Source organism: Plecotus auritus (assembly GCF_963455305.1).
Source record: "Plecotus auritus genome assembly, chromosome: 4".
In the NCBI taxonomy this organism is placed as follows: Eukaryota; Metazoa; Chordata; class Mammalia; order Chiroptera; family Vespertilionidae; genus Plecotus; species Plecotus auritus.
The window spans coordinates 184,699,564-184,712,540 of record NC_137775.1 but is presented as its reverse complement, the minus strand read 5'-3'; the positions used below and the strand labels follow the sequence as shown (position 1 = coordinate 184,712,540).

At 49.2% G+C, this 12,977-nt stretch overlaps 1 protein-coding gene across 3 annotated transcripts in view; it reads left to right on the top strand.

The window, feature by feature from the left end:
- The window catches only part of PDE1C (phosphodiesterase 1C), a gene marked incomplete at both ends in the record, with an annotated part of 303,115 nt that overhangs the window by 41,628 nt on the left and 248,510 nt on the right, over positions 1 to 12,977 (top strand). For all 3 annotated transcript variants that reach the window (XM_080664043.1, XM_080664044.1, XM_080664047.1), the window contains one exon: positions 2,296 to 2,355. In XM_080664043.1, coding sequence (XP_080520169.1) covers positions 2,296 to 2,355 — 60 coding nt within the window. The remainder of the gene's footprint in view (positions 1 to 2,295; positions 2,356 to 12,977) is intronic.

Genomic DNA, 12,977 nt, shown 5'->3' with positions numbered 1-12,977 from the left:
AGCAAATCCCATCCTCGGAGAGGGCGGCGGGGAGAGGCGCACCAGCAGCCGTCCCTGACAGTGACAGAGGCGTCACCGCACCTCTTTCCTCCCACAGGGACAGCACGGTGACTCCACGGTGGACGCTGCCGTGGTTGCCGTGTTCTCGGCGACTGCGGTGGCCTTTGCAGTCCTGCTAAACAAGTAGCCCATCCGTTTCCGCGGCAAACATTTCGGGGGGAAAAATCCTTGCTTTCTTTCCTCCTTTAGACTTTGGACTCCGGACCAGGGAAACGCATGTCTATACCTAACTTGGCCTGGTTCCTCCCCACCTCCCTCTTTCTCACTGTCCGGGTGTCTGTCTTTCCCTCCTTCTGTTGGGAATGGCTGGGCCAGGCGTCCTCAAACTACGGCCCGCGGGCCACATGCGGCCCACCGAGGACATTTATCCGGCCCGCCCGGTGCCGCTGCCTGTCCTGCTTAGCAGCCGACTTGTCCCGGGCCCGCAGTGCGCATAGGAATTTGTTCATAGTTTTTTTTTAAACTATAGTCCGGCCCTCCAGCGGTCTGAGGGGCAGTGAACTGGCCCCCTGTTTAAAAAGTTTGAGGATCCCTGGCGCTGGGCTGTGAGATCATGGGAGCCGGATGCAGCGTCCCCCCCCCCCCCCCCCCCGCCCTGTCCCCTGCCGGTCACTGTGTGTAACGTCTGGCTTGTAAGGTACAAAGGGCGGGGAGACCTGGGGCAATGCAAATAACAGAAACACAGATGTAGGCCGAGATCGAATCCCTTAATTTTAAAAAATCGGGCACATGTCGTAAATGTGAAGGTGTCTGCCTTTGTGAGGGGGTGTAAGGAGTGTTTTGACTCCTCCCATTCTTTGCAAAATGCTGGAATGCGTTTACGAAGGAGTTACTTCTTTCGTCCGCCGCTGCGACCTCATACAGTCGTGATTACGTTACCAACCTTCTTTCTTCCACAAACGTTTTTCCCGAAATGGAAAGGAACGGGGTTTTCCAGTTGATTGCTTTGGGTGCTCACTGAGGTCGGGCACAAATGTCGAGGCTGTGTTGACTGTGTGTGTTCAAGCAACCGAGGTATCACCTTTAGGGGCATCAAAGGTGGTGTTTCAGGTGAGGAACACTTGTGTTTCCACTTGGTAATGGACCCCTTTGTTAATCACAAAGGTGGTGTTTGTAAATACAGGGGACATTGACGACGACGCAGTAGGCGTGGTGAGTTACGGAGAGGCCTTGCCGAGGAGGGGACCGCCCCGCCGAGGCGCCGGAGGGTCAGTTTCCTCCAGCAGTTCTGGGAAAACTTCCCGGGCCCCCCATTTTGAAGCCCCTGTTGGTTAGTGTCTAAATCTAAAGGTACTTTGGATAAAAACCAACCCTGCTGTCTCCTGACATCCCCGTCATGGCCTTGCCCCTGCTCATCCGAGGAAGCCGGGCTCAGGACAAGTGGCTGGGACGCAATTGTGTGCTGAGGGTCAGGACAGCCTGCTGGGAGGACGCTCGAGGCAGAAGGACCGCCGTATGCTGGCTCGGAAGCCGGGGCTGCCTTCTCTTGCTAAGTGGACACGGGCCAGCTTAGTCCCCAGCACCGTGACTCCGTGTCGTCTGGGTCCTCCCCAGCTCCCTTCAGATGCTCTAGTCCCGTGGTCGGCAAACTGCGGCTCGCGAGCCACATGCGGCTCTTTGGCCCCTTGAGTGTGGCTCTTCCACAAAATACCACGGCCTGGGCGAGTCTATTTTGAAGAAGGCGTTAGAAGAAGTTTAAGTTTAAAAAATTTGGCTCTCAAAAGAAATTTCAATTGTTGTACTGTTGATATTTGGCTCTGTGGACTAATGAGTTTGCCGACCACTGCTCTAGTCCTCAAACTACGGCCCGTGGGCCACATGCGGCCCGCCGAGGACATTGATCCGGCCTGCCGGGTGCTGCTGCCTGTCCTGCTTAGCAGCCGACTCGTCCCGGCCCGCAGTGCGCATAGGAATTTGTTCATAGTTTTTTTTTTTAAACTATAGTCCGGCCCTCCAACCGTCTGAGGGACAGTGAACTGAACTGGCCCCCTGTTTAAAAAGTTTGAGGACCCCTGTGTCTAGTCCAATTGATGCGGACATTCGACCTCTCTTAGACGGTGGGCGGGGGGGGGGGGGGGTGGCAGCGTTGGAAAATTAGGAGCCGAAATGAAATTCTCTGACCAAGACTCGCAGGCATGTTCCTGTCAATCCCTCCCGAGTATCGGCCACAGGTCGGTGTGTTGTGTTTACACACCTGCCTGCTCTTAACGCTTCCTCTGTTTTCTTTGTTCCCAGTTGCAAACGAAGCCGGAGACAAGACTGCTGGGCCACTCAACCGCTTCTCCCGCTTCTCCCGTGAGTAAACCTTCCCTCCTGCCCTTGGCTCCTTCGGAGGCCTTAAAAAAAATAAAATGTGCATCTTGATTTCAGAGAGGAAGGGAAAGGGAGAGAGAGACAGAAACATCAGTGATGAGAGAGAATCATCAGTCGGCTGCCTCCTGCACGCCCCCTACTGGGGATTGAACTCGCAACCCAGGCCTGTGCCCTGACCAGGAATCGAACAGAGACCTCCTGGTTCAGAGGTTGATGCTCAACCACTGAGCCACCCGGCCGGGCGGGATGGACTTTCATTTCCAGCATCACTGCTACCAGCTGTTTCACTGAAAGCAATTCCACCTACCCTCCTCGGCCTCGGCTCTGCCACCTGACAACTGAGTAATTCATGCCCAGCTTCCCCCACTTTAGAAAAAGACGCTTTTGTTTGAGGTCCTGGCAGGAGAGCTGCACCGTCGGGTCAGCCGCGTCCCGAGTGCGGACCCTCCCTGGGACGCCAGGCGTGGGGCTGAAAGGATAATTTCTCCATTTACAGGGCTTCTTCTGAACGCTGCCTTGGGGAGGTGTCAGCACTTTGGGGCCGGTTCCTAGGAATGATTTTTATGGAACTGTAATGGCATATGATAATGAAAGCCTACGTGCTCACATGTTGGAAATGGTGTCACAAAACACTCGCTGCTCACATCCCCCCTTCCCTGCCCTCCTACCTGGAGTCGTTATTTCCTCAGGGGGCGTGACAGGTGTGCTTCAGTCCCTGTGGGTCTTCATCTCCTCAGGAGCGAGTTGGGGGTTAACAAGTAGAGAAGGAAACTTCTAATGTCAGCGAACACTCAGGGACGACCCGTGTTCATCCTGCTGAGTGAAGGAAGTCAGGCAGAGGAAGGCAAAAGCCGTGCGATCTCACTGACATGTGGAATCTTAAGACCGAAACGAAAGTCATGGAGTATGAATAAGTACTTCATGGTTGCTGCAGTTAATGACACCGTGGTATATATGTGAAAGTGGCTAAGAGAAGCAGATCTTCAGAGTTCTCATCACAAGAAAAAAATTGTAACTGTTAATTGGACTTCCTGTGATCTTATGGTGAATTTTTTTGAAATGTATACAAATATCAAATCATTACGTCGTACACCTGAAACGAATAGAATGTTATATGTCAAAAACAAACAAACAAAGACCACCCCCCCACCCAAACCCGTATAACTTTTCAAGGAAAAGAGGCCACGTGTAGTGCTCAGACATGGCCACACGGTGGCAGCAAAGCCCAGCATTTGATGTGTAAGTGCCCCAGGAACCTCGCCCAGGCTTTTGCAAAAAGAGCCCAGGGCATTGGGAGAGACCGTGGTGGGGTGGGTGGGGTGAGGCATTGGACCCGAAGCTTGTGAGCAGGGCAAGTCCATTCTGGAGTTTTGATTGCTTCCCTGACTGAGAGGAGAATAATTTCTCTCCTGAGACGCATGTGTTTGAGAAGAAAGTAATGGTGTCAAAAGCAGTAAGAAAATGGAGGCAGATTTGGCCTCTTTTACTTTGGGAGGTAAAACTCCAGGTAGAGTTGGAAACCGATGATCCTACTGCAGAGCTGTAGAGGAGTAACTTGGGGGGATGAGTGACAAGGCAAAAGGGGGCCAACCGGTATTTTTGTTTTGTTATTTTTAATCCTCGCCTGAGGATATTTTCCCATTGATTTTTAGGGAGAGTGGAAGAGAGAGGGAAAGACAGAGAGAAATGTCGATGTGAGAGAAACACATCGATTGGTTGCCTCCTGCAGGAGCCCTGACCAGGGCCCGGGCCAGGGAGGAGCTTGTCACTGAGGGACGAGCCCTTGACTGGAATCGAACCTGGGACCCTTCAGTCTGCTGGCCGATGCTCTATCCACTGAGCCAAACTGGTTAGGGCACCAGTACATTTTTCAAAGACCACTCTGCCCACTCCTGGCCTGCCACCCCTTGATCCTTCTCTACTCTACTCCTCCATTCTTTGCCCTTTATTGCTATTTCCCTCTTAGGAATAAAAAGACACTCTTCCTAGTGTAGGCAAGTAGATGAAGGTATTGCCATGGTTCCTGCCGTGGCGTGCTGTGGGCCTTGGCTCAGCCTCGGGTTGAAGCCCAGGGTGACACATACAGTTTTGTAGGCTGTGACATGTGCACCTCTAGGGGACAGCATCTTGCAGATTAAGCTAAGAGCAACCCCTCGCCCTGACCCAGAAGTTGTGGAGTCCCCTGTTCGCAGCTGCAATTCTTGGAACTTGTGGAAGAATCGCCTCGTTTCTGGGTTCCCTCATTGATAGGGCGAGATCACAAGGGAAGTCAAGATGTGAAGCCACTTGGGTGAGAAGCTGAAGAAAACCCAGGCATGACACAACTGAAGCGCCTGGAAGGAAGAAAGGGCGGATACAGAATTCCCTCAAGTACCTGATGTGGTTTCTACCGCCTCAGAAGTGGGGATCTTACCTTGAAAGGGCCCTTTGGGTACCGGAGGGTAAACGGAGTCAGTCCCAGTTCTTTCCCTGAGGAGCTTACCACCCACAGAGGAGCCATTGTCTTGATTCCATCACCAGCAATGGTCAGCATGGGCCACATTGGAAAGAGTTCTTCTCCATGACGAATATATTACCCCAAGCCTCTCTCTTTCTGGAACTCTTGATTAAAACTCCAAACCTCCAAGCAGTTGCTTTCAGACACTTTTATTTCTGATCGCAGCACACAGACCATTACGACACGTCTAGGGTGCACACGGCACATTCTTCCACGCGCCCAGAGCTCGTTCAGGCATCTCTGTCACTGGATTCGTTCCCACCAAGGTTTTATAATGAGGCGGAAACGCAGCTCTGGAGCTTCCCAGAGGACACCAGGCAGATTTACCAACGCATCGTGTGGCAGATGGTAGGACTTGGAGTTTTGCATGCTCTGCAGATATTAGCATTGAAAACTGTTCACTTATTTATAGGGTGGTGTCTGAATTAGGGAAAGTCTAAATTACGGGAAACAACAAAATGCTGCCTTCAAACTCTCAAGGACCTAAGTCACACTAGCCACTGACAAAGTGTTTGCCAGGCAGAGTTCACTCTCACGAGGCAGGCGTCTTTGTGAATCAGTCACCAATGAGTGTTGTCGAAGTTCTCGAAAGCAGCCCCCCTTTAGTCTTGTCCACACCTCTCCTCCGCTGACCAGCCTCCTGCTTTGGATGTGTGACCAAGAGTCATCGAGCCTTTCCCCTCGGGCTGATGGCCTCTGCTTCGTGAACCACGGCACCAGATGAGTCTCTACATCGACTTTGAAAGGGAAGTGGGAGCCGTGCCCATCCACCGGGGACACAGATGCAAGCTTCACTCGGAAGCAGGGTGGGCACCGTTCCTCCTGCTCACGGGGGAGGCGTGGGCTCCGCGTGGCTTATGGTGGTCGCTGGCTGTTTGGGCATAAAGGTCAGTCTTACTCTCGGTTCTTCCTGCTGAAGTGATCTGGCAGCCCAAGTCAACAGTGAGCGAAACCCACGGTGACCCACACTCCTTGCCTTTGGGAAAACATGCTCTGTATGTTTGTGTGTTTTTTTCATTACAGAGTGGTTAAACGAGGGTTAAATCCAAAATAAAGCCCTAAGCCAGCCGTGGGCAAACTACGGCCCGCGGGCCGGATCCGGCCCGTTCAGCTGTTCTATCCGGCCCGCGGAGCCGAAAGAGCGGAGGGTTCTCTTGCTCTCCCCTCCGCTCCTTTACTTTGAATTTATATTAGTTCACACAAACACTCCATCCATGCTTTTGTTCCGGCCCTCCGGTCCAGTTTAAGAACCCATTGTGGCCCTCAAGTCAAAAAGTTTGCCCACCCCTGCCCTAAGCCCTGGCCAGGTAGCTCAATTCGTTACAGTGTTGTTGTGATACACCAAGTTTTCGGTTCAATCTCCTGTCAGGGCACATACAAGAATCAACCAATGAATGCATAAATAAGTGGAACGACAAATTGATATTTCTCTCTCTCTCTCTCTCTCTCTCTCTCTCTCTCTCTCTCAAATCAATAAAAACATTAGCCAAAACCGGTTTGGCTCAGTGGATAGAGCGTCGACCTGTGGACTGAAGGGTCCCGGGTTCGATTCCAGTCAAGGGCATGTACCTTGGTTGCGGGCACATCCCCAGTGGGGGGTGTGCATGAGGCAGCTGATCGATGTTTCTCTCTCATCGATGTTTCTAGCTCTCTATCCCTCTCCCTTCCTCTCTGTGAATTATCAATAAAATATTTAAAAATAAAATAAAATAAAAACATTAAAGTTAAAAAAATAAAACTTCAAACTAAATATGGCAGATGACAGACACCCAGCACCAGCTATCTTCAGCTCAAGGGGGTTTGCTGGGAGGATACAGTAGTCATTCACAGACCCGTAGGAGTTGTCTCTCTGGGGATCTGAGGGACTAGAGGCAGGGGCACGTCACTCCCAGGACTCCTTGTTTTTTCTGCTTTTCTTGGGGTGCTACCTTCATTTTCTCAGGCCCCTTCGTGTGGTGGGATGTGGTTCCTAGCCCAGCAGTCTAATAGGACAGAAAAGGCCCTTCCTTTTGGTTTCAGCATGAAGAATGGTGATGATCCACGCTGGGGTCGTATACCTACTCCTCGACTTTATCCCTGAGGACAAGGCCGTGGGGCAGCATAGCTGAAAGCCACCTGACTCACGTGGAATGAGTAACGGGAGGAGTCGTTGTCAGAACGAAGGGAGAGGGCTAAGGACGAGGAAATGGTGTTGGGTTAGTAAACACGACAGATGTTTCATACAGAAAGGGCCAGCCAGATACCTGGATGAGGGCATGATATATTGCTAAGGTGAAAATTCTGTCGGTAAAGAGGTTAAACGATTAATCATCCTTTTGTTAAATATAATCTCAATATAAATCCAAAAAGGAGATTTCGCTTTAGAAATTGACGAAGTGATTTTAACTAAACTTTCCTTAGAGACGTAAGCAAGTAAGAACAGTCAAGGTGAGCAGGAAGGAGGCCTGGCACTGTCCGATGTTAATGGGTGTTTCAGAGTTATAGGCAGAATAATAGGTAAAAAAGCAACAGGGTAACTCAGAAAACCCCACACCCTGATGTATTCGAGAATTTAAAATACGTCCTCACAAAGCAAGCTGTATTTTTACATTCCGTAGGGGATCTACCCCCTCCCCCAACCTTGGTGTGTCTTTCTGAAATGGAGTTAAATTGTTCAATCTTTTTGAAATTGGAGGCAACGGAGTTTCTGAAAAGTTTCTAAAACCAAGAATTAGAGTATTGAAAAGAATGGAACAGGGCTATGCGACTGATGTAAAAATATTCAACACATTATTGCTACTTCATTTCCTTACTATCATTACTGTGTTACTTCAGTGGGCACAGAACTCTTCATCTGGGTTTTATTACGTTCCCTCCTGACGTCTGTGTGCTGGCCCCGCTTTCTTCCCTGCGGGGAATTTTAGGGGCCTCATCCTCCTAAAAGGAGGGGACCCCTACAAACCTGTGTTACAGATACTTTGAGAACCATTGAAAGGTTCTAATAATTTATTTCTTAATCTTTTAGGAGCATTAAGTCTCTTCTTTCCTCCCGGCTTTGCAAGACTCCACCTTCTCAGCCTTCTGCCGGCATAATCTTCGTGTATTTCATTTTTTAAACCAGGAGCCTCGTTGATGGAGCACCTGTCAGGTTTCAATGGGATTCCCATCTCACCTTGGGCTCCTCCCGCCGGCAGTTTATCAGGTCCCCCCCACCCCCCCAACTCCGTCAGACACACTTCACAGTGACTCGGTAGTTACTTTGGGATCAGGTTTTCCTCATCTCCTTTTCTTGCTCTCTTGTCTTTTCTCAACATGTCAAGCTCACCCGGTATTACCCACCTCCTTCTGTAGCCTGAGCTCCTTTTTTTTTTTTTTTACTAACAAAGGAAGCTTCCATGCAAAAGGACTACGCAAAGTCCAGGTCTCCCTAGTGGCAAATAAGGAGTATCTTATGACTTATGAAAAAGGATGTCTGTTTTGTAAAAAGATGCAGAACATGCCCTGGCTGGTTTGTTCAGTGGTTAGAGCGTCAGCCCCCGGACTGAAGGGTCACAGGTTTGCAGGTTCGATTCCCGGTCAAAGGCACGTACCTCAGTTGCAGGTTCCCCAACCCCAGTCGGGGCCTGTGTGGGAGGCAACCTAATCAGTGTGTCTCTCTCATTGATGTTGCTCTCCCTCTCTCTCCCTCTCCCCTCCCTTCCTCTCTCTCGAAATCAATGGCAAAAATATCCTCTGGTGAGGATTTAAAAAAAAAGCAGAACATTCTGCTTGATCTACACTGTGTGTATGTTTATTTGCTCACAAATAAAGTACAGTGTGATGTAGCACCCCGAGCCCTGGGTCAGGAGGATGAGAATCTCGGGACAAAGCGATCTATTCTCTAACCCTATTGTCTCGGTTAGGGATCTCCTGCAGCCTTCCCGTCCTAGTGCTCAGGGATGTTTTCATGACACGTCCTCCCGATTGCTGACTTCAGGTCACAGGTGAGGGCACTGAGCCATGTGAGCTGCATCTGCATCTTCCTCTCTCCATACGCTCAGTGGGATGGGTGCCGCTGCCCGAGTTCATGGTTCCAGACGCTACAGGGGTGGGCAAACTTTTTGACTCGAGGGCCACAGTGGGTTCTTAAACTGGACCGGAGGGCCGGAACAAAAGCATGGATGGAGTGTTTGTGTGAACTAATATAAATTCAAAGTAAAGGAGCGGAGGGGAGAGCAAGAGAACCGGATAGAACAGCCGGATCCGGCCCACAGGCCGTAGTTTGCCCAAGGCTGGTCTAGAATCAACCTGGAGGCTCATGGGGTCAACGACAAGTTGTCTCTGTGAAGAGCGGGGAGAGGACTGATGGCAGGAGCAGAGGGGAGGTGGCGGGAAAGGAGACTGCACGAGGCATTGAGTGGGAGCGGGAACAGGTCAAAGCGGAGAGGAAAGCCCAGTGGGGAGCGCGTTAGTGTTGGTCCCCCGAAGGCGTAGTGTATCTGGGCTTCCCTCTCGGGCTTCGGCTGTTACTGAGAGAGGCCTGTGTGACTGTCTGTCTCCAAGTTTTCGCTTCTGTTTAGTCAGAAGCATTTCATGCGTTCAGAATCAGCTTAAGTGAATCAGGGCGGGGAGATTTTTCTTCCTCATTTTGTCAGAGCAGACCATTCCGCTGTCCCTGGAGAAGGCGCTGCCCCCGCAGGTGCAGGCCCGGAGCCAGAGGAGCGTGCGTGGCAAGGCTCCCGCCCAGGGAGCGGGGATGACACGGCAGGGCCGCTGGGACCTCCTGCGCAGGAATGAGGGGCAGATGGGGACTGGCTGTATCTCCTAGGACGTAAACACGGGGACTCTATACCTTGGGTACCTATTGGGCCCAGCTTCCCAGCCTCACGGCCCGTGTTTTAAGCTCTAGCTCTACTGTCTTCTCTTGATTTCTGTCTTAGGGTTTCTCTGCTGAGGTGGTAATTGTCCCACAGTCATTCGTAGTAGATCCGGCAGGGCTCAGGAATTAACACCCTGTGGGGTTACCCTTGTCTGAGGGATCAGAGTCTGCTCCCTCTTCCTTCCTCCGGAGCATCATCCTGAGCATCACCCACAGGTCCTCTGAGACCTCTGACAGCAATGACACAGGGACGGCCGTCACACTCCCTGCGAAGCGGTACAGCGCTATTTGAAAGTGGCCTTGGATTAGCTCTAAGTGTATACCGTGAACCCTAGGGCAAACACTAAAAAATAAAAAATAGAATAAATCAACCAGTGTGCTAAGAAAAAGAGCAAATGGAATCATTTAGGATGGTCAATGAAAACCATCAAAGGCAAAAAACAACAACAGCAACAGTGGAATGCAAAAACAGGAACAAAAAATAAGGGCAACAAATAGAAAACAGTAATGAATATGGTAGAAATCGAATTACAGCAATAGTTACGAATTTTAATGGTCCAAATGCACAAATTAAAAGACGGAGGTTGTGAGAGTGGCTCAGAAAACTAGACCCACCTGTGGTTATCCTCAAGAAACGTTAAAGACTCATGTGGGTTAAAAGGAAATTGCTGGAGAGAAATATCATGCTAACACTACTTAAAAGAAAGCAGGAGTAGCTGTATTAACTTCAAACAGAGCTGACCTCAAAGCAAGGAAAGGCATCAGAGATACAGAAGAGTGTTGCATAATGCCACTAGGTTAGGCTAATTCTAGGAGAATTTCTCATGGGGATGTAGCCAATGTTGGTCGTGGGCAGGATGAGGACTTGGATATTGCTAAAGAATAATTAAAAAAATCATACACCTACGAAGGGAACATGTGTCAAAGACCTTATTTAACCCATTAATTGATGAAGAAACCGGTCAGACCTTCCAACTGGTTTGAAGGAGAATCCAATGAGCCGGCAAATGCACAAGCCCATCGGCTTTGTAGCTGTGAACCGGCCACACGCATCAGTATCAACAGGACAATAATGAACTGCTTTCCGTGGAACACAACTTACATTGCTAGAAACAAGAACCATTTGCATTTCTATCAGCTTTCTCTGCTGTACAGAGCTATAGAATAGCTCCAAGATAAATGAAAAAAGTGGTGATAAACAAGACAAGTGACGAGACAGGATACCCACCAAATTTTTTAGCTCATTTTTCTTGATAATGGAGGGGATGGGAATGGGGGAAAGGGAAAACGGGCTATTTCTCCAAAGACTGGGGGTAGTCTGAACCAGCCAGTGGCTGTCTTGCCTTTTCTGCCTTTCCAAAGCTTCCTGAGAGAGGGACGGTGTGGGAAAGGTTTCCGTATCCAGCACTGAGCTCTGAGGTGCTCAACTCTGTGCGTGAGTACTGGGGGCTCAGACCTCGTCCGTTCTGTGGATGGTCGGCATGGGTCAGTGAACTCACCGCCCAGGCATAGCCAGTATGCTTAAGTCTTTTCCATGTTGTGCTGTGTTATTCACCTACAGCAGACGGTTGCCAATAATTTAACTTCTGAAAGAGATTAATACAGAAATCAGTAAACTCCTCCCAGTGCCCCATGCCATACCAGCCTCCTGGATCTCTCCGGGGTTTGTGCCTTAGGGCCAGGTTATAGGTGGGACTGCACTATAAGCTATTATAATGAGACCCTGTGGCTGGAGCCCAAGTTTTACTTAATCACAGCGTTTATCAAGTCAGTTAACTGGCTGAAACACTCCAGGCCAGGGCTGTGGCTTTGATAGCCCTTCTTTCAGATATTTATTATTAGGGAACAATATTGAGGAAAAATAGACAGAGACTCAGATACCTGTGGGATAGCATGAACCATCCCACCTGGGCATCTGTAAGACCCTTCTCAATGCTCAGGAACAGCTGGCTCTCTCCCTGTCTGTATTATGGAAACCTACCAGTGATTTCTAGATATCTTCTACTGAAATCCCTTCTTCATTTTCTGTGTTTTTTTTGAAATTAAAAAAATAATGTATGAAAACATCTATGATTATTTTAGTTCTCTTACTATCATTTGAATTTGGTGAGGACGGCCATTTTTCACTTTACCATGCTGTGGAAACGTATCTGAGTCACGACAGAAGTGCTTGCTGACATAAGTTTTCTCATTTGAATCGTGTGTGCATCCTCTGCATGCTTCCCCTTCATGAATATGGAGAGGATCTTCGTCTACGTCTTCTATCTTGAAATGCAGCTTCTCAGAACATGGGTCAGCTGTGGGCCCACAGGCAGCTGCTCTGCCCTAGCAGTTTCTCATGGCATCACAGTCCACCCAGCTGTCCAACGCAAACTTCATCCCTCTTGAGTCTTGACACTTCTCCCTTCTTTATCCTCTGCACCCAATCCGTTACCAAGTCTGATTGCTTCTACTTGCTCATCTCCTAAAACCACCCTGTCTCTGCGTCTTTACCATCATCAGACTTTACCAGACCCCGCTTCTCACGGCTGACTTGGCGTCTAGCTGATCACCCCAGTGCTGGGCTCACGCACACCTCCCAGGTGGAACACGAGTAACTATATTGCTGGTTCCCAGCATTTTCTTGAGCAAAGATCCCCCACTCCCCCTTAAAGTTTAAAAACAAAATGAAACAAAACAAAAAAACCACAGGCCCTCCCATGAGAGTAATTGTTCTTCGGGCTCTCAAAGGTCAAGAGAAACGTAGGCTATTTCCATTTTTTGAGTTTCCCAGAATATTAAAAAAAGCGAAGAAATGCCAAAATAGCTTATAAAAATTGTGGTGCGTTTTAACTGTTCACATTTAACGAATTAATCATTTTTACATGAGAGAAGTATGCAATGTATTTATGCCTCTCACAAGATAATTGGAAGATTTATTAAAATATTAATTCCTAGTGCTTTATAGATGGTACCATTTGTATATGGGGAACACCTTTATATTATGTGATGAGCATGTGTGTAACGTTTTGGAATGTATCTGGCTACAAACAAAGACCTAAGGTTGTAATACGTAGATATATGTCTGACATCAAGAAATCTGGAAATCGGGGAATCTGTTCAACTGTGCTGCCAGGGACCCAGGTTTTCCCCCCTTTTCACTTTTCCATATGCAAGATTAGCTTTTGTCGTAATGCCTGCCACCTCATGGTCACAGGATGGTGGCTGGAGCTCTAACACTGAGTACTTCCTTCTAGTAGAAAGAAGAAAGGAGGGCAAAGGGGAAAAAAT